The sequence below is a fragment of the Antechinus flavipes genome, chromosome 1 (genome assembly GCF_016432865.1).
Source record: "Antechinus flavipes isolate AdamAnt ecotype Samford, QLD, Australia chromosome 1, AdamAnt_v2, whole genome shotgun sequence".
Taxonomy (NCBI): domain Eukaryota; kingdom Metazoa; phylum Chordata; class Mammalia; order Dasyuromorphia; family Dasyuridae; genus Antechinus; species Antechinus flavipes.
This window is the reverse complement of record NC_067398.1, coordinates 42,536,936-42,562,741: the sequence shown is the minus strand read 5'-3', so window position 1 is coordinate 42,562,741 and position 25,806 is coordinate 42,536,936. Positions and strand designations below refer to the sequence as shown.

Below are 25,806 nucleotides of genomic sequence, written 5' to 3'. Positions count from 1 at the left end.
AAAGAATTCATCTGGATGATAAAGGATCCATTACATTAAAAGTGGTAGTAAGTGCTTATTGCACCAAGGAAAGATCACTTCTGATGATAGCATGGGAGGGGGGCATAAATAATGTGTTCAGTGGTCTCTTATTCCGAAAAGCTTACAAACTCATTGTTTATATCTGTGTCTTTATTTAAAAAACCTCTTCTGTGACACGGAAATGGACACAGTTCATCTGGTAGCTTCCAGCTACAAATAATTCTTCTTTTCATGGAGCCTGTCTTGATCCTCAGGGAAGGAAGTACAGAAAATTAGTCTCTTCCATCCCAGATAATGTATCTGTTGGGTAATATGCATTGTGCTAGCCATTGGGAATTCAAACCCAAGGACTGAGCTATAGTCCTTTTAGGTTTGCAAAGCCTTTACATGCCATCTTACTAGATCCTCTTAGAAATCCTATGATTAGTTATTGTTATCATTCACACTTTTACAAATGAGGAAACTGAGGCAGAGTGTTTTGTCACTCACCTAGGATCATACAATTAGTAAGTGCTTTAGACAGGATTCACATTCAGTTCTTCCTGACTCCAAATATGCTGTTCTATCAACTATGCCCCCCAAAGAAATGACTCAACAACAAAAATGAATAGACTCTATCCTTTTAACAAGTTGCATTTTATTGTATTCAGGGAAAAAACTGGGAACAGAAAATGTGTCATTTAACCTCCTGGCCTTGGTTCTCTTTCCCAGCACTCCTCTATTATCAGATATGGGGGAAACTGGATGTATTAAAGTCCCTGCCACTTGAGAGTTTGAAATTTTTTTTCCTTAACTAAAGATGCAATATAGTAAAAGCTTATTGCTTTAGCCTTCCATAACTTGCTAATGGATAAGAACTGCTCAATGTGGAGACTATAAATGAAACCTTAAGTAAAAGTAAATTCTAGCTATGATTTCTTTACCAAGCCATCTTCCCTCCCTCATCTCTCCAGTTCCAGCCTAGCTTGGAGCCATTTCTAGAATATGTAATGCAATGTTTTCCACCCTCATTATTTTGTGATGTATAAATCATGGACTTATAAAGATTCTTAAAGCACATGTAATCAATAAGCTGGGACTCTTGGGGAGATTGTTTTTATTGTCATGGTTGATAGTTGGTTTAGAATAAGACTGTATTTAAGACACAGCTATGGAGCAAATAGCAATTACTTTCCATTTTCAAATCCATCCTAGTCTGGTGCCCTGGAGCCAATTTTTTTCCCCCTGAAAATAAATTTGCTGGGAAGTACTTTAAAATTATAGAAACAAGCCGCAGTTGTTTGAAATTTCATTTAAAAGAAAGTCATTATCATTTGTAGGAAATGGGAAATGATTCACTTTGTATTGTTAAAGGATTCCAGTTCTCTTAATAGCTTCTTCCTACATTGTAATGTGATGGAATAAAACAGACCAGTTATTAGCAGCCAGGTGTGACACAAGCTTATGTTATTTAAAAACAAACAAACCCAAACAAAACTGCCGACTCTTGGCTTAGTCATTGCACACACCTGAGCTTGAGTCTTGCATTTGTGTAGCACTAACTTGGAGGGCTTTGTTTGAAAGCAGCCTTATTCTTCCTCTCACTTACTTTCTTGGGGTCATTGTAAATTGGGTGATGATCAGGGGAAGAAGTCTAAAACAACTAAACGCTCAAGAGGATCCCAGTAGAGAGAAGTGACTTAAAATTCTGCTCCCAAAACCCACTTACTGTGTGATGTTGGCTGGGTAGTCTTCCCCTTCCATACACACACATCAAAGGACTCAAGGGAGAAGACCAGAGCTGGACAGCAGAGGGGTGATGATTGCCGGCCTAAGGTCTTGGAAGAACATTCAAGGACCCAAGGAAGCAGATTAGCTTCCATTTGGAAGAGGGAGGGATTTCTGTGAGCAAAGAGAAGGGATGATAAAGATGAAGATGAAGAGGGAAGGACAACTAAATTACTCTCACCCAAGTCAATGATGGTCAGACAAGGAGAATGCACAGGGAGACATTGAGATCGGCTACAGCTAAGGGGGGGGGTCAGACAAATAGAAATGGGGGTCAATGGACCTACTTGGGGGTGTTGTCCTGCGTTCCCAAAGTGGACCAAAATGACATCATTAGGTTAGAGTTGAGCTACAACGTGTCACACTATGGTCAATTTTACTTAAGCAAAAGGCTTAAGAGAAGTGCAGATTTCCCTTCTCCTCTCCCCTTTTTGTTTTATGGAAAAAAACTGGAGTAAGGCCTGGATTTATGAATGAAATGTTCTGGGGAGCTCTGAGGAAAGGCTTCTTTTTCTTTGTATGTTTAGAGTTTTGGGAGTTGCCTGGGGACACTGAGTCTTGTGAATCATTATTATACTTCTAGAATGGGTCAGAGGTGAGACTATGCCTTATATACAGATAGGGCTTTGGACTTGGAGAGAAAATCTGAGTTCAAGTTGTGGCTCAGACACTTAGTTTTGTGAACCTAGGTGAGTCACTTAATGTCTTTCTGCCTCCGTTTTCTTATCTGTAAAACTAACATAAAAACACCTAGTTCACAGAATCGGAGTGAAATCCAAATGTGATATTATGTAGGTGCTTTGCCATGCAAGCTCATTAATATTACATATCAATTTATTGTTTTTTTAAGGAAAGAAAAATATGGGAAAAGGCAAAAGTTGTGTTTCCCCGAAAGCTAAAGAATGTATTTTAAGCTATCACTCACATTTGGTTTAGGGGCTTCAATGGTTTCCCTGGTGTCCTCATGAATTACAGTAGGCCGGTGTAAATTTCAGAGGGAGCTGAGATATCTTAAGTAGGGAGTTTTATTGACTACATGGAAAATCCAGGACAGTGAGAATCCCATGGAGCCAGAATGCTAGACCTTGCAGGGAAATGCCTGGCTTTGGGGTATGACAGGATGTGCTGTGCACAGGGAAAGGGTGAGCCACCTGCCATCTCTTTGTGAAAGCTGATGGTGCTTGGGACACACAGGAGTTCTCTCGTCCTTTTAGCCCCCGTGAAGTCCGAAATGTGGAAGAAATGCTGTTTTCTTTTCACTAAAAAGGCAGCCTTCATGCCAGGGACGGGCTGGTTTTAAAGAGAATCTTGTTTGGGTTGGAAATGGATCTCACGTTAACCCAGCACTTTTCTAGAATTCAGACACCCTATCCTGAGGCGACCACAGGAGTTGCTGAGTGGTTAGGTTAAGGGGCACCTCTTCCTCTGTTGCTTTCCTTTACTTCAGTCCAGTTGGTCTGTTCTCTAACCAGGGGTAAGATCTGCCTCCCCCCACCCCTTTATTCTGGGCTAGCATCTGGGTCTCCTTGCCTTGTGGCCACAGTGCTGGGTGCCATCGTTTCCTGGAGCTGTATTTGCTCCCCCTCTATCTTCAGGAACAGACGGCTTTTCTTCCTGTTTCAAAACTTGGGCCTTCTGCACTTCCCATGGAATTTCTGGCTCCAGTCTGAGGAGATGCCTCCAGCTCCTTTGTGGGGAAGAGTTTTTGAGCAGGTGCTGAGCTCCAGGCTTAATTAGATTTAGTTAACCAGTTTCCTCTTCCTCCTCGCAGGTGATCTTTGGATAGCTCAGATATTACCCCTTCACCTAGAAAGCAGTTTTCTAGAACTTTTACAGTGGCAAAAATACTTTAAACAGACAGTAATAACAATTTCTCCAACCTCCTCCCCCACTGCCCAGTTAAAAAAAGATCTTCTCCTTCTTTCTGTCTCCCTTCCCCCTCCCTCCATTTCCTTATTTTTATTTTAACAAGGTGGTGCTATGAAACCACAGCAAAACTGTTATTTTTCTTTGCCCTGGGTACGGTCAGGTGTACTATACAGCTATACTGTAACTGTGGGGGATTTGTATGATCTGGCAAGTTGAAGGCTTGGCCAGCCTTTGGCTACATGCCCCAGTATGCCTTTTCTCTCAAATGGACACATGTGGACAGAGATTATATGGACCTAGCGTGAACTTTTGGATTTTTATATTTCCCTGTGCCTTTTTACAGACAAAACCCAATTTGGTATACTGAAGGTGTCTTGTTTTGTTTTGTTGTGTTTTTGCTTATTTGTTTGGTTTTGCTTGCGGCATTTTAATGCCTTGGGAAAGACATTTTGACCTTTCACCACAGGTCTGTTTGAAGTTCCTCTCACTGGATTTCAGAATAATTACTGCTGTGTGCTGAACTTGGGTTGAGCAGCCCCCATTGGAAGATTAGAAAAGCTGTATTTAAAACATTTTTCAGATGTTCCCAAGATTACTGGGTTTTCTGAGAAATGTTAGAAAGTGAGGTCTGTTTCTGTGAAATTGAAATAACAAGCTTTGGTCTTTCCTAAAGGTGGTTGTGGTATAGTGGTCGGAGGGCAGAAGCAACTAAAGCTTCTCAAGGAGAAATATAACTCTTGTAGAATTGTGATTGAAAATAGGATAGACTGAAAATCTCTCTAATGGTAACACTGTCAATTTCAGGATAGTCATATTGAATGTCACCTTTATGTCCTCTGTCACCTGTGTCCCGCTTCCCTGACTACTTCGACTTTATCAAAATGTCTGACCTCCTTTGTTAGACATTTGATTCAAGGTGTTGGAAGCATTTAACTTTATGTCTCAGAAACAGTCTGGTAGAAGATGTTTTGGATCCAGTCTACATAGTTATGTGATTTCTTCTGGTTTCTTCTAGCACTATGTGAATTGAAGTCAAGAAAACGTAGAATAATCCAGGATTGAGGTTTGGGCGGGCATTGTTGCCCAGACTCGGAGGGATGTGAGAGTGGAGGGTAGTATGGAGTATGTCTGGATTTATGAGAGAAAATGGCCACCTGTAGAGGTGATGGTCTGAGAGAGAAGCCTGGGAGAGAAAGAAAGGGGACTTTCACTTGTGGGCTTTTGAAGTTCCTCTATATAGATTTCATTTAAATTCAAATAATGATTGCTGTGTGCTGAACTTGGCTTGAATAGACCCCATCCCTTCTCCAAAACTGTACTTAATATAGTTCACCTAAGGGTTTATTGGGAAGAAGTAAGAATGTTGCCAGTGCTGGGGTGATGGCCAGGAAAAGACCTGCAACCTGGAGAGAATGGAAGGCAGAATTAGAACAAAGAATAGGATTGGGAGTCGTAAGGCAATTAGATAAAGGGATATGGAAGTGGAACACTGTCTTGTGTGACCCTTTCTGTAAGTGGCTGAGATGGAGTGGAGAAGCCAGTTATGGGAATTGAGTGAAATGAGGAACTGGGTACTTTGGGTATTTGAGGAAGTATCTGTATATGCTGATATAGGTTGAGATATATATGTTAAAGTCCCCTAGTATGAGGTCAGGAGTGGAGTGGAAAGTGAGCCAGGCACTAAATTCATTGAGGAAGGAAGGATAATGACTTGGAAGTTGGGAAAGATCCAGGATCTGGATTGGATGATAAATGTGGATATCCTCTTTTTCCCTGGCTTGGGGCCTGAAACTGGGGATAGCCTTGGGGTCGGGCCCAAATAAATCTGAAGAGTAAGAGGGCTGCGTAGGGTCTGGGTGTTTCACAGTTAAGGTGATATTTCACAAGGACATTACTTTGCTTTAAGGGATGTTCTTTGAGGAACTAGGACAGATGGTCACTGTGATGGGCTACTGTGATGTTGGAATTCAAAGGCTGTAAGCCATCTGGCCTCTGAGGGCAGGTGAGGCCTTCAGGGAAATTGAGTTATCGAGGGATTGTTGTTTTCTATTGAGCATTTTGTGAGAGGGTGACTAAAAGAGCATCTTGTGAGATGATGACTTGGTCCCTTGGATTAATTAATGAAGTTTGAAGATGAAAGGTGAGGAAGAAGGAAAAGGGAACAGGTTGAGTATGCCTCTGGAAGGGTCTGGTATTAATCTATTGCTTCTGAGAGACTCCAAACCTGGAGTGCGGCCTGGTTTGGTATCTTTTATTTCTTAGAACTTATGGTACTTGTGAAAGCAGCTTCATCCTCGAGATCAACCTCTGATTCCAGTTCTCTTATGAATGCTGGATTTTGTTTTGTTTTTTAAAGTAGTTTCAATTTGTTTCTTCCCCCTCTATTTATTGGGTGATGTTTCCATTGGACTCAGAGGAGAAACAAGAGGAGAAGGTTCTTATTTCCAGCCTTGGCAGGGGTTCTGTCTGAATCCTTGGGCGGGTTGCAAGTACCTAAAGCACCAGAGTACTGCCAGAATCAAACTGCTGTTTTTTATTTTATTTTATTTTTCTAAAGCTGATAATGACTTTGAAGTCATGATAGAAAAAAAAGCAACTCCAAAATTCATTGGTGCAGTGATGGTAGTCCTTTGATAGAGACCCAAATTTTGTTTAATGTTCTTGAAGAAATATCTTTTGTTATATTTAGAGATGTAGGTTCATCACCATAATAAGAACTTAAAGGAAAGGTAATGGAAATGGAGTTAGATCTTTACTAGTGAGTTTTCTCTTTCTCCCAGTGGAACCAAACAAGTATGTTCCAGACCTATGTGTGTATTTTAAATCATATTCACCCATTCTTTAGAGGCCATGGGTTTGTGTCTGTCTCTGAGCTCCTGTCTGTCCCTTCTATTACTTTTAGCAGGGTATCTCTTCTGTTTTTGATGTCAGAAGCTCACCACTGCTAAGTCTCAGAACTCTAATCTAGGGAGACTTCAGTTCTATGTGCTTGCTTCTCCTTGAACAAGCAAACTTGCTTCCTCATGGTTTACTTTCTTACATTTTCCATAGCTTTCCTTCTGGTGGAGGTTGTGCAGTCATGTTGCAAGGCTTTCATATAGTCCTCCTATCCCGATGTTTTGAAATGGATCATGCTTTTCCCTCCACTGACAATGAATGCTACATCCAGAACGCCTATCATCCTACAGCCTACGGATTCATGACTGTTTTGCTTTTTTGGAGATCTGATAACTAGCATTGAGCTCTCTTTATGATTATCAGTGCTTTGTGAAGTCTCACAGGGCATAGAACTAAAATGACTTTATTCCAGCCCAACAATTTACCAGTGAGGAAACAGGGCTCCAGTTTCTGTTTTCTCATTCTCCCCAGTCACATCGGAGTTGGAGGAGACTTTTGAGGTCATTCATACAGCCCTGCCCTTCACTGAACAGGAATATAAGGTAGAACATCCATCACGAATGATCATCTATCTCCAAACTGAAGACCTCCAGTGAGGTAGCCCACAGCAGAAAAGCCTGAATTGTTTCAGCAGCTTTTGTTCGTTTGTTTACTTTTTTTTTTTTGGATTGAATATACCAACCCTTCTTATAGCTTGTACCCAGTTCTTTCCTCTGAAGTCAAACTGAGAAAGTCTAATCCATTCTTTCACAAGCTAGCCCTTCAATTGCTGTAATACAAGAATCACATTCTCCTCAAATCCCAACTTTTCTAGACATCATGAGTTCCTTCCCAAGAGAGTGGTCTTTGATTCCTTCCTCAGTCTGATTGCAATCCTTGTATTCTTTATCCCTCCTAAAATGTGGTTTCTGAACTCCAGGTATGATCTGATTCTCTCAAATAACAGTGGAACTTCAAACCTTAGCTCAGCTGCTGCCCATTGGGAAGCCTTCCACAGTCTCTATAGTTGTTACCGTTCATCCTTGGATCTTGTGGTATTATATTTTCCCCATCTGTGTTTGTTCATTGCTCAATTAAAATAGAACTTTCTTAAGGGCAAAGATGATTCTGTTTTTCTCTAGTGTACCAATTAGAAAATATTAAATAAATGCTTATTGAGATGGATTGATCAACAATGTTGTTCATGTTCTATCCCCCCCCCCCCAATTTCTTTTAAAAAGCTATACCAGGGTGACTAATTGCATATGGTTACATATGGAGAGGAAATATTCAGAGCACATAGGCAGCAGTATTGCTAAGTGTGAGTTACATCTGAGAGCAGCATTAAAGATTCAGGGCTGTTTCTCTCTTGTTTTGTGTGATTTGAAAAGACCCAGTGTTCTGTGTTTTCTTTTAATTGAACTTTCTGGGTGAAGGGATGGGTCTATAATGTATCTCTTTGAATAAGCAGAAAGATAAAGTAGTTAATGCAATGTATGACAGACAAGTACAGATGCCCTATGTTCATACATCCTCCAGAAACAGCCTTAGTGATAGGCAGGCAGCCTTGAGTATGATTTGCCTGCCCTTTTCTTTGCACATATGAGATGAGACTTTTCCCTTCAATTATTTTTTTTCTGTTTTTCAGCAAAATGGCCTGTCACATATTTGTAATTAAATTGCCTGTCATATTGTTGCCAAGGAAATGGCTTTATTTGTAAAGCTCTGTGGATGATTCACTAATGTAATATATATGTATATATAATGTTTATATATTAATGTATGCATATATAATGTATAATATAACATCATACATACATCAGTTTATATAATACATTATATATACATATGTATGTATATGCGTACATTCTATATACATATATATATACACACAGGATGTTCCAAAAGTTTTAGGACAGTTTTTCACCATTACCTCATTATATCATTAAAGCTTTTACATTCCCATGCATAGGTATATATGTGTTATCTTTAATTGTGTGTCTTACTGTGGTCCCACTGAGACAGAAATGTTCATGGTAGAATTCATATCTATTAATTGAATTCTGAGTTCAACTCTGATATCCTTCCTTCTCTTCACTGCCAGATTTCTAGTAAAAGTAATCTCTATTCAGGGCTTCTGCTTCTTCCTCACCCACTCATTTGTTAGCTTCCCTGTGGCCTGGTTTCTGAAGGCCATGAAGTAGTTCCTTCCCGATGGTGGGATCAGAAAATCCCAGGGAGCATCTGGAGTGACTTGTCCCAGAAGTGAGTGGCTCATGGACAGTTGCTTGGCTACAAGGCTCCGTTCTTGGCTCACATTTCTTTTTTTGTCTATTGTCTCCTTTGACATCTTGTCTTTGCCTTTGACTGCAGTTTGTTCTTTCACTGCCATTGACTCCCAGATTATATCTCTAAGACTTGACCCTGAACTTCAGTCCCATATTTCAGATGGGCATCTCCACTTGAATGTCTCTTAACACTTTTAATTTAGCATGTGATAAATTGAATTTATTACTCCTCTTTTCAGATGTGATCCTCCTAATCTCCTTACTTTTATTTATGGCACCACTTTTTCCCTACTTACCCTGACTTAAAACATATTATTGATTGCTGCCTCTCTCTGTCTCTTTCTTTGCCAAATTCTATCAATTTGGCCTCTGACCCATTTCTTGAAGCATCCCCATTTTTCACACTATCTTAGGTCAGGCTCCTGTTACCTTTCACCAAAACTCTCCTACTAATTTCATAACCAGTCATTCTTTTGTACTCTTCCCCCTTCAAATATAGCTGAGAAAATAATGGCATAATGCTCAGGGCTGACCGTGTCAATCTTTCTCCCGCCCCAAACCCTGCCGTGGTACCCTCTTATTTATAGTGTAAAATACATACTTTGCAGCCTGGCAATCAGGGCCTCTTGCATCTCAACTACCATCCATCTTTCCGGTCTTTTGCCTGGTAAGTGCTTAATAAATGCTTCTCCCCATCTAACTGACTAATAACGCTACGTTTTCTACCCTACTTCTCTGTTGAATTCCAGTTTGCAAGTTCCAATGCTCATATTCTACAGGACATCTCCAGCTATTTGTCCCCTCGGTCACCAGTCAGTCAACAAACATTTATTAACCATCTTCTTTGACCAGGGATGAGGATATAAAAAGAGTCAAAGACAACTCAGAGGGCACCCAGTCTGAAAGGGGAAACAGCCTGCAAACAACTGTACACCAACAAGCTATACAGACAGAGTAGATTGGAGTTGGTTGACAGAGAAAAGGCACTAGCATTAAAGGAGATCAGGAGAGGCTTCTTATAGCAGGTGGCCTTTGAGCTGCAACTACAAGAGAGTCAGGAAGTCAGAAGGCCAAGAGGAGGAGGGAGAACATTTTGGGTCTGAGAGAGAGTCTGAAAACACCCAGAGAGGAAAATGCTGAGGTGTGTCTTGTTCATGGGCCAGCATGGAGACTAATGTTACTGGATCACAGGCTAATGTGGAAGAGAGTAAGGTGGAGGACCGAAAAAAGGAAGAGGGAGCCAGATTGGGAAGGACTTTAAAGGTCAAACAGATCTGGAAGTGATAGGGAGTTTAATGAATAGGAACATGACATGGTCAGCTTTAGCCAATAGGAAGGTTAATTAGAAAACCAAGTGGAGGATGGACTGGCCCAGTGCTTCAAAAGCAGAATGTCCAAAATTGGACTTATCTCCCTCCAAAGTCTGTTCTTCTTCTGACTTCTCTATTTCTATTTATGGCATCAGAAATTGCTTCTCTTGTTAGAAAACCTGTTATCATCTTTGAATCCTTCCCCCCACAATATAATCAGTTTTTCAGGTCCTGGCAGTTTTGCCTCTTTAATATGTCTCATCCGCTTCCTCCTTTTCATTCCTTCTCATATCTCACACTTGTAAAGTATTTTTTCTCCTAAATTTCTGTGAGGTTGGTAGAACAAGTGTTTTCACCCTATTTTTCAGATGAGTAAACTAAAGCTTCTGGAGACTATGACTTTTTTCAGTCCCTGCCCAGTGCTCTTTCCATTACACCCCACTACCACCATCCCAGTTCAAGCTTCCATTGTCATTCACTTAGAATATTCCAGCAGCGTCTTACTAGTCTCATTTCCCTTGTCCTGTCCCTTCTGCCACTACTTGATTTACTTCTCCAGATCCCTAGACTGCATGAACTAAAATCTCTCCTTCCTTTTGACTTTATCCATTTTCTTTTGAAGGACTTATTTTGTATTCTAACTAATTTTATAGCTGTCCTTTCCATAACTAGTTTGTATGCTCCTTGAGTGCAAGGAATGTGTGTCTTAATGAGGACAGTGACTTATACATAGTTAGTGTTCATTAAGCGTGTGTTTAATTGCATCACATTTACCTACTTGACTTTGAGTAAGTGTTGTGGCAGAGCTAAGAGGTCATCAATTAGTTTATTGCCACTTCATTGCTGAGGGATGAGAATTACAAACCTTATCCTGCTGACTCGGGTGAAGTGTTTATAACATATTAGGTATGCTAACGGAAACACCTGCTAGATTATTTTTTTTTTTAATTCTCTACCTTTGAGGATCTTATTGTATCCTTACCAGTGGGAGATCTGACACCCAAAGAATGTATCCAGAACTAATAGTTCAGCATTAAAGCTTAATTTTTAGAATTGAGCCTTTGTGGATTTAGAGAATTCAATTTGTAATCTTTGATGAAATTCTATTAGTAGCAACATTAAGCAGTGAAGAAGGCTAAAAAACTGGGCCTCCACTACCACAGGGACTGTGTTATTGCTTGACGTAGGGCAGTTGCCCAGGAGCTGGAAACATTTCTGACAGAAATCCTTCTTTACCTAAATAGATCAGTACAGCTTTTCCTCTACCTTTTCACTGAATTAAAGTTTTCAGAGTTGGTGGTAATTGTACCTAGAATAGGTGTGGTTCCTTACATTCTGGACTCTTAAAGCTGTGACAGCATATGATGGACAAGAGAGGAGTCTGTCTCCTAGGGGGGATCCAAGCATCTCTAGCATTCTTTCTGTCATTGCTGAACAGGCTTGAAAAGGGACTGTCTCCCTGCTTCCCCCGCTCCCTTCACAGTGAGCTTGTGTGAGCCATTTCTGCCCTGTGAGCTGCTTTGCCACTGGCTCCCCAAGGGAGACAATCTCATGTTGGCAACTGAGTTTCTGGACTGTCCACATTCAATGGCTGGTGATGAAGGCACTGTCTCCCATGCCCACCCTTCCCAGAAGGAGCAGGCCGGCAGATTCTGGTTTGGCCCAGGAGAAAGCATCTGCAGTATATGCCTGTAGACAAGTACATAGAAGGGAGTTTGACCTCTGAGAGCTTTAAATAGGCAAGGACTTGAGATAGTCGCACATGAGATGCTAAATACACCCCAGGACAGGGCAAGGCCCATAGTCTTTCATTTTCTTTATTCCTTAGTACTCTGAATGCTAAGATTTCATCTAAAATCGTCTTATATTTAATGTTTGGAAGTAATGGGTCACTGTGCTTTTGCTCAGATTGCTCCCCATTCCAGAATGCACTCGCTTTTTGCTTACTGCTTTGAACCCCTACTTCCTTTTAAAGCTCAGCTCAGGAATACTTTGTACATGTAGCACTAGATGCTAGTGCCCTCTAATTACTGTATGTGTGTGTGTGTGTGTGTGTGTGTGTGTGTGTGTGTGTGTGTGAGTGAAAGAGAAAGATAAAGAGAGACAGACAGAGACAGAGAGACAGAAACAGAAAAAGAGAGAGATACAGAGAAGGAGGGAGGGAGAGATGGAGAAATAGAGAGACAGACAGAGATGGGGGGGTGGGGAGAGAGCAAGCATACACACACACACATATATATATATATATATATATATATATATATATATATATATGTTCCCGTGGTCTCCTCACTAGAGAGGGGGAGAGACTGTTTAATTTTTGATTTTGTATAAATGTTTTAGATAGTGCCTAGTACATAGTAGGTACTTATTATATACTTGATAGTTAGGTGATTGTTATAAAGTGACCAGCCTATGATTAACTGTTGCAATTAGTGCTAGAGAAATTTATAGACAAGGAAGGTAGTCTGGAGCAATCATAGAAGCTTTCATTGAGGAAATGGACACTAACTAGGTTGAGATTTGCAAGATTGATAGGATTTTGGTATGAGGAGATTAGGAAACACTGATTAGGGTCTGGGGGTAGAGAGGAGAAAAGAGGCAGCCTGAGTAGTTTCCATGTGAAGGATATGTTCCAGAGAAAGAAAAATGGATGGTTAGGTTGGAGTGGCTTCTCTTCACTAATGACAGTCTTGTTTTCTGGCCTGACAGCTTGTCCTCTCTCTGTCCACAGAAAGGGCCTCCCTCTGGGAATGACCGGGTGAAGAAAGGAGGATCATACATGTGCCATAAGGTAAAAGTCACTTGGAAAATCAATGTATTTCTTAACAGACTTCTAGAGTCACCTATGCAGACTCCCACATAGGTACAATAGTGCAGCTTTAACTCTCCTGCTTCTTACCCAAACGGAGTTGACTCAGTTGCAGCCAGGAGGAGGTGATGATGCAAAAATCAAGGCTATAAATGGCCTGGGGAGATTCTGATAACTTAATAAAGAGGAACACAGAAAATACATAGTGCAGAAATTGCTCACATGAAGGCCAGATATCATTTCTCTTATATTTGTTTTAGTTGGACACAACCCTATTTCTGAGACTCATTGTAAATGATGTTTACTACTAATAGTTTATATACTTCAGGACTTACTAGCTGAATGTCTTGGGGAAAACCCCCCTTATCTGAACAAAAAAGAATGCTTAGAATGCTTCCCTTCCAAGGCATTGTGGAGAAAGTGCTTTGTAAATCTTAAAGCTCTCTTTAAATGTGATCCATTACTACTTCTTCTACTATTATTACTCTTACCACCATCAAAAATAGTACTAGTACCATTTCTGCTATTGCTATCACCACTGCCATCACCACCACCATCACTAGCACCGTCGCTGCTGCTGCTGCTGAAGTTATGGTTGGCTTCCCTGAATAGGACAAGTAGATTGTGTTTGTGTGATACAATCTATTCCTCTATTTGTATATCAGCTTCAGTAGAGACTCTACTGAAATATTAAATTGCTAATTTAATTTAAAATGTTAGTGGGTGGAAGACTTTGGTAACCCTTGTTAGCTTAACTTTTAAAAGAATTCCTGGTATAGAATGTGTGCCTTATGAAACCTACATGATTCGTAGTGGGTTTTTATTTGCACTTTGGTTTTCTGCTTTGCCTTTTTTTCACCCTTGTTAGTGACAGAACTACTCCATGGTTGGAATAACTTGTGGCTTGTGTTATAAGCAGAAGGAATTTTGAACATGATTTGATCTGAAGTGAAGTAATGCTAGCCCACATTTAGTGTTTCACTGTTTGCAAAAGTACTTTCTCTGCAAAATATTTGCAGGTAAATGATAGATGAGAATAATAAAGCCCAGTGAAATTAAATGACTTTAACAGTCATAAAGCTATTTTTCAGAAGATCTATGACTTATTTTTAATGATTTAAACCTGTTTCTTCCTCATGCAAAGATGGCTTTTTGGATGATTTAAGTGCTTTTTTTATTAATTTACTTAGTTCAGATGATCCAAGGACTCATAAGAAACCTGGGGATGGCCTACATTATTTTCCCAGTTAAAAAGAGACACTTGATAAATAAACCTAATTTCTTTAAATTGCCTATAGAAATTTATTTTCTTTTTTATTTCCACATATATTGATTTGGTGATTGTGTATGGAAGAATATTGTAAATCTTTTAGTTCTAGAAGTATTCTTTGGGTCACAGGTTTAGAGCTTAAAATGATCTTATAAAGTATCTAGTCCAAATTTCTTATTTTTTCAATGAACAAAGTAAGATCCAGATTATAATAACTTTTTATTGACAGAATCCATGCCAGGGTAATTTTTTTTACAACATTATCCCTTGCACTCGCTTCTGTTCTGATTTTTCCTCTCCCTCCCTCCACCCTATCCCCTAGATGGCAAGCAGTCCTATATATGTTAGATATGTTGCAGTATATCCTAGATACAATATATGTTTGCAGAACCGAACAGTTCTCTTGTTGCACAGGGAGAATTGATTTAGAAGGTAAAAATAACCCGGGAAGAAAAACAAAAATGCAAATAGTTCACATTCATTTCCCAGTGTTCTTTCTTTGGGTGTAGTTGCTTTTGTCCATCATTTATTAATTGAAACTGAGTTAGGTCTCTTTGTCAAAGAGATCCACTTCCACCAGAATACATCCTCATACAATATCATTGTTGAAGTGTATAATGATCTCCTGGTTCTGCTCATTTTACTTAGCATCAGTTCATGTAAGTCTCCCCAAGCCTCTCTGTATTCACCCTGCTGGTCATTTCTTACAGAACAATAATATTCCATAACATTCATATACCACAATTTATCCAGCCATTGTCCAATTGATGGGCATCCATTCAATTTCCAGTTTCTAGCCACTACAAACAGGGCTGCCACAAACATTTTGGCACATACAGGTCCCTTTCCCTTCTTTAGTATTTCTTTGGGATATGAGCCCAGAAGTAGCACTGCTGGATCAAAGGGTATGCACAGTTTGATAACTTTTTAGGCATAATTCCAGATTGCTCTCCAGAATGGTTGGATTCGTTCACAACTCCACCAACAATGCATCAGTGTCCCAGTTTTCCCACATCCCCTCCAACATTCATCATCATTTTTTCCTGCCAGTAAGATCCAGATTAGAAAAATTACCATACACTGAAGATTCCAACTTATTCTTTTTGCTCCAAGTTTAGCACTCTTTATACTATATTTTATTCTCTTATAATAAAATATTGGTGATCCCTGGCTTTGGGGCCTTCAAGTCTTAGGACTTATACAGAAAGGGTCAGACCCACCATAAAGGATCACTTTTTCCTTTGCCTCCACATTAGAGTTTATTCCAAGGAAATCTTCGCTTTTACCTAAAACTTAGGTATAATTCTGTCTAGATTTCCCAAATGTGGATAAAAAAAGGATAGCCCACCATTCTAGGAATTAAAGGCACCTCAAATAGGACAAGCTCAAAGTATACAGAAAATGTATAGAATTCAGGGGACTCAAAAGAGCCAGTTAACAAATTAGGAAAATGCAGAAAGTACTCAAGTAAGTTCTAAGGCCCCTTAGAAGGTAACAAAACTTTAAATTAATATTAGACCAATGCTTTGTTATTTTAGTGAGTTCCTCTTTCTTGTGGGTTATTACATATTTTACCCTCAAGACAGACACATGCTGTGATTTGGGTTCCCACCCAAAGGTAAATGTACTCTGGAGATTATTGAACAAGTAATTCCTTCCTCATTTACTTATTTGGATGGATGTTCATCAAGGGTATCATCAAGTTATTTCTTTATTCGTATGATGGAGTAGTAGCCAACAGACTTTATATCGAACATCTATTGTTTTGATTTTGAATCATAAAGCCATTTTCCCAAATCCTCCCCGCATGATTTTCTCGTTCTTGCTCAATTGCAAACTTGATCAGTTCCTTCAGATTCCTCAGCTAGAAGCTACATGTACATGTACTTCTTACTGATTTGTTAGGGACCCAGAAGCATTTTTGTGAAGTATGGGGTGCTTAGATATATATGCCTTAGAGCAGAAACAAAGTATTAACTTGACCTTTCTCTGAAAGAGTGGGGATTCGCTTCCTTCCCTGGAATTGATGAAGCAACCCTGGTGAAATAATTGAATCAGAGAAGCACTGAGGAACAAAAAGTTGACACCCTATCATATGGAGGTTTAGATATTTGAGTTGGCCTTAGAGCTGAACCTTTAAAAAGATCAGGAGTTCTCACTAGAAAAGGAAATACAGGGAGGAGGGCCAAAAAACAAATCCTTTCCCTCAAAGAGAGAGCTACAATAGGAGGGAAAGCCACCACCTTCCCATGGAGGGCTATTTAAGGGTGGAGAGAGACAGAGCTGCAGAAGCAGCCATAGAGAAGAGACACAGACCAATCAGGGCAGTAGGAGCCCTGAGCCAGGACATCCAGGAGCACCTCCTATCTCTGTCAGCTCCTCATTCTAATCCCAAAGTTTCACTGGGGTCTCTAGAAGCAGTAAACAGACAGAATCCATTCAGGAGAAGCCAATCATAACTTTGGTGGTGGTGGTAACAATGGTAGTTCCCTGGAGAAAGGTCTGAAAATATCCTCGGGGAGAGGAGCCAGTGCTTGAAAGAGAAGCTACTTGGATATATTCTTTCAGGGTTACTGAGAGTCACGTGAACTTCATAGGACCCTTTGTAAAAGTTATCTTGGTTATTTCTGATCTCAGGGATAAGTATTTTGAATCTGCTATCACATTGGCCTCTGTTCAGGTTGGCGATATGTAAAGCCTGCCCGTTTCTGTTGTCCTTTGTTTGACCATCAACTGATTCTTAAGAGACTGTGATATTACATGAGTCATACCACTTACATCATCAGTGGAAGAATGTTGTCATGTTACTGTATTGAAAAGGTGGACCTTTGCTTTGAGTAGAAGCTCAGAATCTTTTAAAATATCAGGAAGTCAATCCAGCCAGCTCTGCCCTCCCAGTTCAGGTTTCTGCCCAGTTCATTGGCATTGTCTTTTGTCAAAGTTTGTCTATCCAGCTGCATTGGCATTCTCCTTTGGCTTGGATTTGCCAGTTTCAATAAATAAACCAAATCCTTTTGAGTGAGTATGGAGCTATCTCATTAGCAGATTGTCTAATATTCTGGGCTGTAATCAATACCGTGTCATTTACTAACAGGAGTATCTGGAAGACCTCACCATCCCTAGGGGCTATCTCTACTTTTTCCATTTGGCTTTGTAAACTCTAAAGACATGTTTCTTTGTAAATAGCCCATCCAGATGGATAGCCATTGATAAAAGAGCTGGGATAATATGCTTGTTGTCATCTTTGATCCCTCTCATTATTAATGTTCTTTGTTTCTTAAAATGTTTTAAATTTACTTCTGTGTTTGCATATTCCAATAGAACATAAACTCCTTCATAGCAGTTATTTATTTTCTATCCATAGTATATAGGACAGTATCTGGCACATGGTAGGTACTTAACATTGAATTAAATTAGGTAAACCCCCCTTTGATGACCTTTATCTCTTGTCAGCACAGACTCTTCCTCATAGCACGTGATATTTTCTGACAAATATTTCTATACCATGTTGTCCAGTCAAAGGATGCAGATTTCTTGTTTTGCCCTGAAAATTACTTCACTATGGGGGCTTTTCCCACAAAAATGAGGCCATCTGTGAATTGTTCTGCCTGATTTCTGAGCCCTGCCTTGATAGATCATCTTTTTCATTATATTGCTTTCATCTGAGTTCACATTTTCAGCACCAGTATCTGGCTCAGGTGAAATCAATGTCACCTATTAATTAACTAGTTTGATTAAATTTATTCTGGAATGAATTTCTCTCCTTTTTCATGATTAAAAAAGTGACCCAATTTTCAAGATACCCAAAGACCTCTTATCCTAAAGAATCATTTCTTGTTCTAAAAGTGGATATTTAAAAAAAATAAAACAGCCCACATATGTGCATGAGCTTATAATGGGAACATTCAGAATTAGGCCATGTAACTGTTTAATTACTTGATCCATTAGTTGCTAAAGATTAGAATTTCAAGTGAACCACTTTTCTCTAGAAAATGGATTTATGATGTCACTTGCCAGTGTTGGATTAGGAAGGGGTGAAGTGGGGAAAGATACTAACTTTCTTGTGGTGACTGCATTAATGGCAAGACTTCTTCCCTCATTTATTGAAGTTAAGTTCATGATCTTTTAGGCTAACACAAAAACTGGAGAGAGGAAAAGAGAGGGATTTTAACAACTGATCAGTTGTAGGATCAGTCATTGAAATGTCTTCTGTAGCCATGAGCTGATTCTTTCTGCACTGGTCAAAATGCATGGGGAATATCATTTCTTGAAGGACATTGATAATGGAGTGAGTCCAGAGGAGAGCAGTCAAGATGTTAGGGTTCTTAACTTCCTATGATACAAAGATCACTTGCAGGAGCTGAAAAAGTTTATACTGCTGTAATGAAGGCTTGGGGGTAGGGATAGCTGTATTTAGATACTGTATTTGAAAGACTCTGATGTGAAAGAGGAAATAAACTTGCCCTGTTTGGTCTCAGAGGACAGAGTTAGAAATAATGGGTAGAAATTGCAAAGAGCTAAATTAAGTCCTGATGTCAATAAACGGTCCCAAAGTGGGATCAGCTGCATCAGCAAGAAGTGGGTTCCTCCTCATTGGAAGTCTTCAGGAAGAGGCCAGACAGCTATTGATAGGGTTTATTATAGTGGGATTCTTTTTAGAGGTGTGCATTGGCCTACATGGCTGCTGAGGGCTCTTCTGTCCCTAAAATTCTGTGCTTCTGTGGCCACTTAAAAGATCTTGTCATGCTAATTGAATGTTAGTGTAAGTGAATAGTAATATTTCCTTGGTGTCATAAACATAGAATGTGTATTTTCTGCCTTATTGCACATGATCCCGAAATAGTGACCAAAAAAAAAAAAAAAAAAAGCAAAACTGGGTTTGAAAGTATATGTTCTCTTAGAAGGGAGCTAGTCTGGAGCAGTAGACAGAAGAGTGGCTCTGGATTAGGGGGACCTGAGCTCTGACACCCACCTGAGAAAGTCACTGAACCCTCCAAGTTTCAATGTCCTCCCTTGTGAAATACAGGAGTTGGACTCTTGAGCTGTGATTAAAAGCCCTCTTAGCTGACTCCTTCTTAGTACCTCCAAGGGAGTGTTTAAGGCAAGATTTGAATCCAAATTTTTCTAATTCCAAGCCTAGTAACCTCTTCATTCCACTATTCTGTCTTTAAACTTAGCTGGGAGATGTGTGAGAAAACTTGTCTGAAAGTAGGTTTTAAGCCCCTATGATGCACCCACCCTAAAAATAAAAAAGTGATCTGGAAGGTGAGGGTGGTTAAAAACTATTGACTTATTGTGAAAGTTATTTTGAGAAGTGGTTGCATTTCGAAGCTTACAAGTTAATCGTGGAAGGCCTTCCTCCTTTTGCTTCTTATAGTTTGTCCTTTAGGTGAGTGGATAGCATATGGACAGTTACTCAGAAGAGCCTTTTTTTTTTTTAGCATTATATGGACTTGATATACCCATAATAAAATTGTGTCATCTTGTGGCTATTTCCCTCCAGCCTGAACCTTCAGTAAAAATTTTCTCAAGTTCTGGCTTTAAGCTTCTTTTATTATATAGCAGCTTAGGAAAGAAATTTTGCATTTACAAGACAAGCATTCTTCATGAAGGTATTTGCAGGGCTCTAAGCTCTATGGGATCCAAAGGGAAGTCTAGGAAAGCAGCCGTGATGCTACTTTAGGTGGCCCAAGACCTTGAAGGCTTTCAAATCCAGCCTTTCAAGAAGTGGTTATCTAGCTTTTGCTTGGATATTTCCAGAAAAGAACTCCATTAGCCCTGTGCACCATTAGCGTTCTTACTTTGAACTGAAACCTGCATCTGGATCTTCTCCCTGGTGCTTTTTGGTGCTGGCTTTGTCTGATTGTTCTTGCATATGACAGGCTTTTCTCCGTTTGGAAGCACTGTCTCTGCTGACTTCTGCCCTGCAGGTTAAACAACCAGTCCCTTGAAGGCCATGTCCTTTTATCAGTGAGTCACCTTCGTCTGGTTGTGCTCCAGCTTGTCTGTGTTTCTCAAAGATCTACTGGGATTACCTGCATATATAATTATGACAGAGGTGAGTTAGAATTTGAATTAAGAAAATTAGAAGTTCATTTTGGGAAGCAGATCAGATGAGACATAATATATATAATTTCACAGGGACCTTGTAATAAAATAGTACATGTTAACTGTTCCACCTAATAAACAGATTACTATGTATTTCTTGGTTTGTTATAGGATAATAGTTTTAGAGTGAAAGAGACTTAGAAGCCTGTCCCTCTCTTTATAGATAAGGCAGTTGGTTACAGATAGTAATTGACAGAGCCAGAATTGGAAGTGAGGTCTTAATTCCAAATCTAAGACTCTTTTCTCATTGTACCATGGACTTTTTTCCGGTCCCAGTTTCTTATTGTAACTGGTCCAGACTTCTCTCTTGATTTTCATACCCTTCATCATCTGTCTTGTTTTTGCTAGAACTAATAGAATAACTCCACATGTTCCTATAGGCTTTAAGTTTTACAAAGTTTTTTGTTAATTTTTTGGGGGGAGGAGGAACAATCCCATAATGTTGGTGCTTTGACTATTATTATTTCTATTTTACAAATGAGGAAACTGAGGCTAAGAGAAATCAAGTGATCTGTCCAACTAGTAAGCATAGGAGCCAAAAATCCCAAAATTCAAAGCTAGTTCTCAAAACCGAGTCTAGTGCTTTTCCCACTGTAGCACTGCCTACCCAGACTCTGACAGACCCCCAATACATGGCTTTCCCATGAGAACCCTCTGAGTAGCAAAATAGTGAGGCTACCATTGCACTTTGATACATGAATATCTTCTGATTATTTGATAGTTTCCTAATACATAAGGACAAGTATTTTCCTTGAAATCTGTCTTCTAGTTCTTATTATTTCAGACATGTTTTTCTTCATCCTACCTGTGCTAGCTAGAGAATTATTAGCATCACATCCCTTCCTATCCACAGGACAAATGCAGAAACAAAACTGGATTATGTGATTATAGTAACCATACTGGGGAAGTGGGGGAAGGAGATTGTGCCTTCTCTAGAAAATATCTATGTCAGCCCCTGGGATAATTTCTCAGAACATTGGGAATGTGCTACTTATGCGAGGCAAGTTGTTAAACTTCCAACTCTTGACTTATTTTCACAAATCACAAATTAATTTTTTTCAGTTCCAAGGTTAATCTCCTCATGATTCCTCTATGAAATTTTATATAGTTCATGACCTCCTGTTTAAGAGAGAGCCAAATTCATTGTTAGATATTTTTGGTGCGCAAGAAAAATGATTTATTGTCAAAACTCAGGGATTTTTAGCTCAAAAGGCAATAAATATCAGATGAGATAATATATGTAAAGTGCTTTGCAAACCTTCAAGGGCTGTACAAATGTCAGTTATTATTTAGGTTGTGAGAGGCTTGGGTGGTGCAGTTCATAAAAGCATGAAGATCTGGAAGCTTTTAAAATATTCTGTTTGCAAAGATTTTACTATGTGCTCAGCACATAGTAAGTGATAAAGAGGGTGATAAAGGAGAGGCTTGAGATGTGATCTCTGCCCCCAAACAGTCTTACAGTTTTGTTAAGGAGTTATTAACATGAAACAGGACTAATAGAAAAAGACAGTACACAATTAAATCAACAGGCTGATATGGATTTTAAGTGTCTGAGAATTTGTGACTTCCATCTAGAGGAGGGTAAGTCCTATTTTATATAGAATTGGAGAGTCCTGTTAAATAAGTTCCACTTCCACATGATGCTTAATAGTACTTTATATTTAGTACCTTCCCCTTTCTTAAAAACAACAATAAAATCTCTTTATCCATTTTATCATTTGATCTTGGCAACTGTGGTGTGAAGTCAGTGAGATGTTTTATTATTGCCATTTCACAGATGGGGAAATTGAGAATGAGAAGGGCTTAGAAAAATTATCTGGTAAATCCAGAGTCCATGATTTGAATGCTAATTTTTAGACTTCAAGTTGAGTTTGTTTGTTCTTAAGTTAACAGCTCTTCTCTAATCACTGTAACAGCTATGGGTGGAAGGATTGGATTGGAACCTGTAGTTCTGATATTTTTCTATTCCTGCTTCTATTTTTTTGCACACTTCTGAACTGTGCCCTTCCTTTTATTTGTACATTGAATTTTTACCCAAAACTGCTAATGATCATTGAGGAAAAACAACAACAACAACAACCCAAGTATCCTTTGATGATTAGAAAACTACACATATGATCTTATTTGAACCTATATACAACTTATGAAATAGTATGAATATTATTAGGCCCACTTCTCAGATGAGAAAACTGAAGTACACAAGGAAATTAAAGTGATTTACATTGAATTAAACAATTGACACGTGAAGGAATGAAGTTTCAAATTCAAGTTCTGACTCCATTGTGCCAGTGGTGCCCCATTCTTTGTTCTGGGGCTGAATTATTGTCTCCTCTTGCCTTGTTGTAAGCTTCACCAGGCTCCCGGCATCCCTACGAAACAGAACCTCCCCAACTCTGGATTCCTGAGCCACAAATGCTGAATGACATGAGGGGAGCCCAGCTGGCATGGAAGAGAAGTGGGATAGGAATGGATCCCTTGGCTAATTAGCCCCTTTCAGAAGCCTGCTGTCTTTCTTTGGGCTATTGTACCAATGGCTTAGGGGGCCAGAACTGGGAGCAAGCGCAGTTGTAATTTTTCCTTTTTCTGAAGTGAGAGATTCTCCTTTGTAGTCACATTATTTTCAGAGATCTCAGTGTTGTTTTCTCTTGTCTTCATCCCTGTGCTAGATGGGACATTTGTGGTAGCTAGGGCTCTTCTACCTCTCACTTCTCTCCCTTTCTCCACTACCGCCTGAGTTCGGGCACATCCCACGTGGTGAGGCAGCATGGCAACTGCCCTGAGGTGGAACAGATAGAGAACTGGCCTCAGGAAGACTTGAGCTCATCTAAAGCCACTTTACTTCTGTCTGCCTCAATTTCCTATCTGTAAAGTGAGACTAATGCCTGTCCTCCCCCCAACCTCTCAGGGTGGCTGTAAGTCCTGTGCAGACCTGACAATGCCATGTCTGTTGCGGTGCTCATCTCAACAGGTCTGCTTTGTGCCCTGAAGCCCCAGCTCAATTCATTGAGCATCTATAAAAAATGTGCACATCACCGTACTAAACACATCGGCAACGCAAAAGCAAACATGAAATACTGCTCATATTCCCCAGGGCTAGATGCAGCCTGTGCATGGCTAATTAAATGCAGAATGTATGCAAAGTGTTTAATAGGGCAGTTTGGAGGGGGTGATCATGGGATAGAAGAGGGGGAGAGTCCTAAGGACAGAATCTCAAGATTATTTTTGCATCGGGGTGTGTTGCTCTTCCCATGCAAATTAGCGGGAGTTTTCTACTTTGGGACAAGAGGCAAAATTAAATTAGAAGCTTGACCTATAAAGAGCATACAGACACAGGATCTGAATCCTGTACTTAACTTCTCAGCATGTGGTGGAAGGGTGGTGTTCTTGGCACTCCCAACTGGAACACTTTTAGCACAGGAAGGAACTTTAAATCTAGAAGAGCCCAAAATGTGTATACATCCAGAGGTCACCAGTCACTCCCAATTTTGTAGTTGAAAAAACAAAGGCATTGGTTACATAAAGGGTTATTTCCATTTGGAGGTGTTATTTTGGGTGTTTACCAGGAAAAAGTGTCAAAGGGATAGGAGGTTGGTGAAGATGTCTTGAATTCAGGGTGAAAGGAGAAAAGAGACATATAATAATGTTTTATCTGCCTTTAGGAAATGTTTTGGTGGTCAGATAATTTTTAAGAAATTATTATTGGTGTGGACCTGTGGTTTCATTCTTATAGAGAACATCTGGTATGGAAATTCCCTCCATTGATACAGATAGCTGCCTTATCTATAACTAATTTGAAGGAGTTGTCTGGGATGCTGAACTTTTTGCGTGAGTTTTTGCTCGTTTAGTTATACTCCGTGTCCATGTCAGAGGCAGAACGTGAACTCTAGTGTTCCTGACGAAAGATGAGCCTTTCTCCTGGAAGCTTACTACGCTGGTTCTGTTAAACAGTATTCTTTTCCTTTCCTCTGAAAAGCATCTTCTCCAGGGGAGATGCCACCAGCTTTATCCCTTCAGCAGGTCTCTGTGTTCTCAGGCTCAGTTTCCCCTTCTTGTCAAATGAGATAATAATGCTTACATTGCGGTCCCTAGAGAGCTGTTGTGAAGAAGCTGTGGCTCTTTCTAAGCCTTCGGGTGTGAATCGTGTTTGAATTATTGAGACAACAATGGCCTTGGCAGGCAGAAGGAACTGGGATGAAGTCCTGGGCTTTTCTCCTTCCTAGCTGGACAGCCTTAGATAGTCTAATGGGAAACCCCTTGACCTTGCTGGCCTTCAGTCTCTTCTTCTACAAAAAAGGAAAAATGGGATCCAATGTCTTTTGGCCCCATGTGTCCTATGTTTGGCAGAGGGCATGATCACTTTCAGAATGTTTGCCTATTTAGTGAAGGTCAGAGAAGTAAAGTTTTTATGTTAAAGTATTGTTTAACTTAAAAACACTATCATTATTTATTTATTTATTTGTTTTCACCGAGTATGCTTTACCCAGTTCAGAGCCTTTTGAAGAGAGTAAAAATGGTATTTCTTCTCTTTTTGTGCTTAGTCCTATTGTTATAGGTACCGATGTGCTGCCCGCAGCCAGAATACACCAGACAGCTCCTCTTCGAACCTTGGGTTCCGCTGTGCCAGCAGCCGTCTCCCAGATACATGATAAAAGCCAAGTTGGGGAGGAGGCCTCCAGTTCCAACCAGCAGAAGGATGATGTCCAGCCTGAACTGGGCTTCCTGGAAAGCTTTGAAGTGGCCAATCTCTTATCAAAGGAAATGCCCAACTTTTGACAGTTTCTGCATCCACTGAGCTGCCAGCCAAAGGACCCTCCCTTCCCTGCGAGATTCAATCACTGACACAGAGTGTTAGTAGCCAGTGTTTTATTATTGTGGTGTGTCTTTGGAGAGAGCTGCAATTTTATTGTTATTTTGGGGGTGGTCTTTAAAGAGCAAACGTAATTTCCGAACAACAATCTATGACAGATTTATTTTTTAGCTAAGATGTTTTTACATGTGTGAGTCTTGTGGGATATTAATCATGTAAACAAGAGTTGTCTTATGTCAGGCTTCATGCAGTGGGAGGCAGGACATAGTACTTTGTATTCATTGGCACTTTTTTTCTTCTTCAAGGAAATCCAAGGATAGCATATTATGATTGGAAGAATGGGACAGTGAGACTCGGGATAGCTCACTGTCCTGAATGCCTGGGGAGGGGTGATGTAGTGCTATGTCTTTTAAACATTAAGTGCCTTTAGTTTGAAGGGGCAGCTATGTACTAAAGCCCCATTTTTCCTTTTGCCAGTCTTTGGTGAATGTGACATTTGAGGTCTGTAGTCAGTCCTTATTCATTCTAAATATGGGAATGTTGGTGAATGGCCTTGAATGGACCAAGTTCGGATGGTCCAGAATTCTTAATCAAAGAATAATAGGACATTTAGTAGGCTTTGGAATAACAGATGCTTTGAATTGTGCACTATTTTGAATAAATCATTGTAGGCTAAA

General features: G+C 39.8%; 1 protein-coding gene across 2 annotated transcripts in view; it reads left to right on the top strand.

Moving 5' to 3' along the window:
• Positions 1–25,806, top strand: part of SUMF1 (sulfatase modifying factor 1) — a 100,291-nt gene extending 74,485 nt beyond the window's left edge. For both annotated transcript variants that reach the window (XM_051981154.1, XM_051981146.1), the window contains 2 exons: positions 12,867–12,926; positions 24,861–25,806. In XM_051981154.1, the coding sequence (XP_051837114.1) occupies positions 12,867–12,926; positions 24,861–24,968 (168 nt within the window). In that variant the 3' untranslated portion in view covers positions 24,969–25,806. The remainder of the gene's footprint in view (positions 1–12,866; positions 12,927–24,860) is intronic.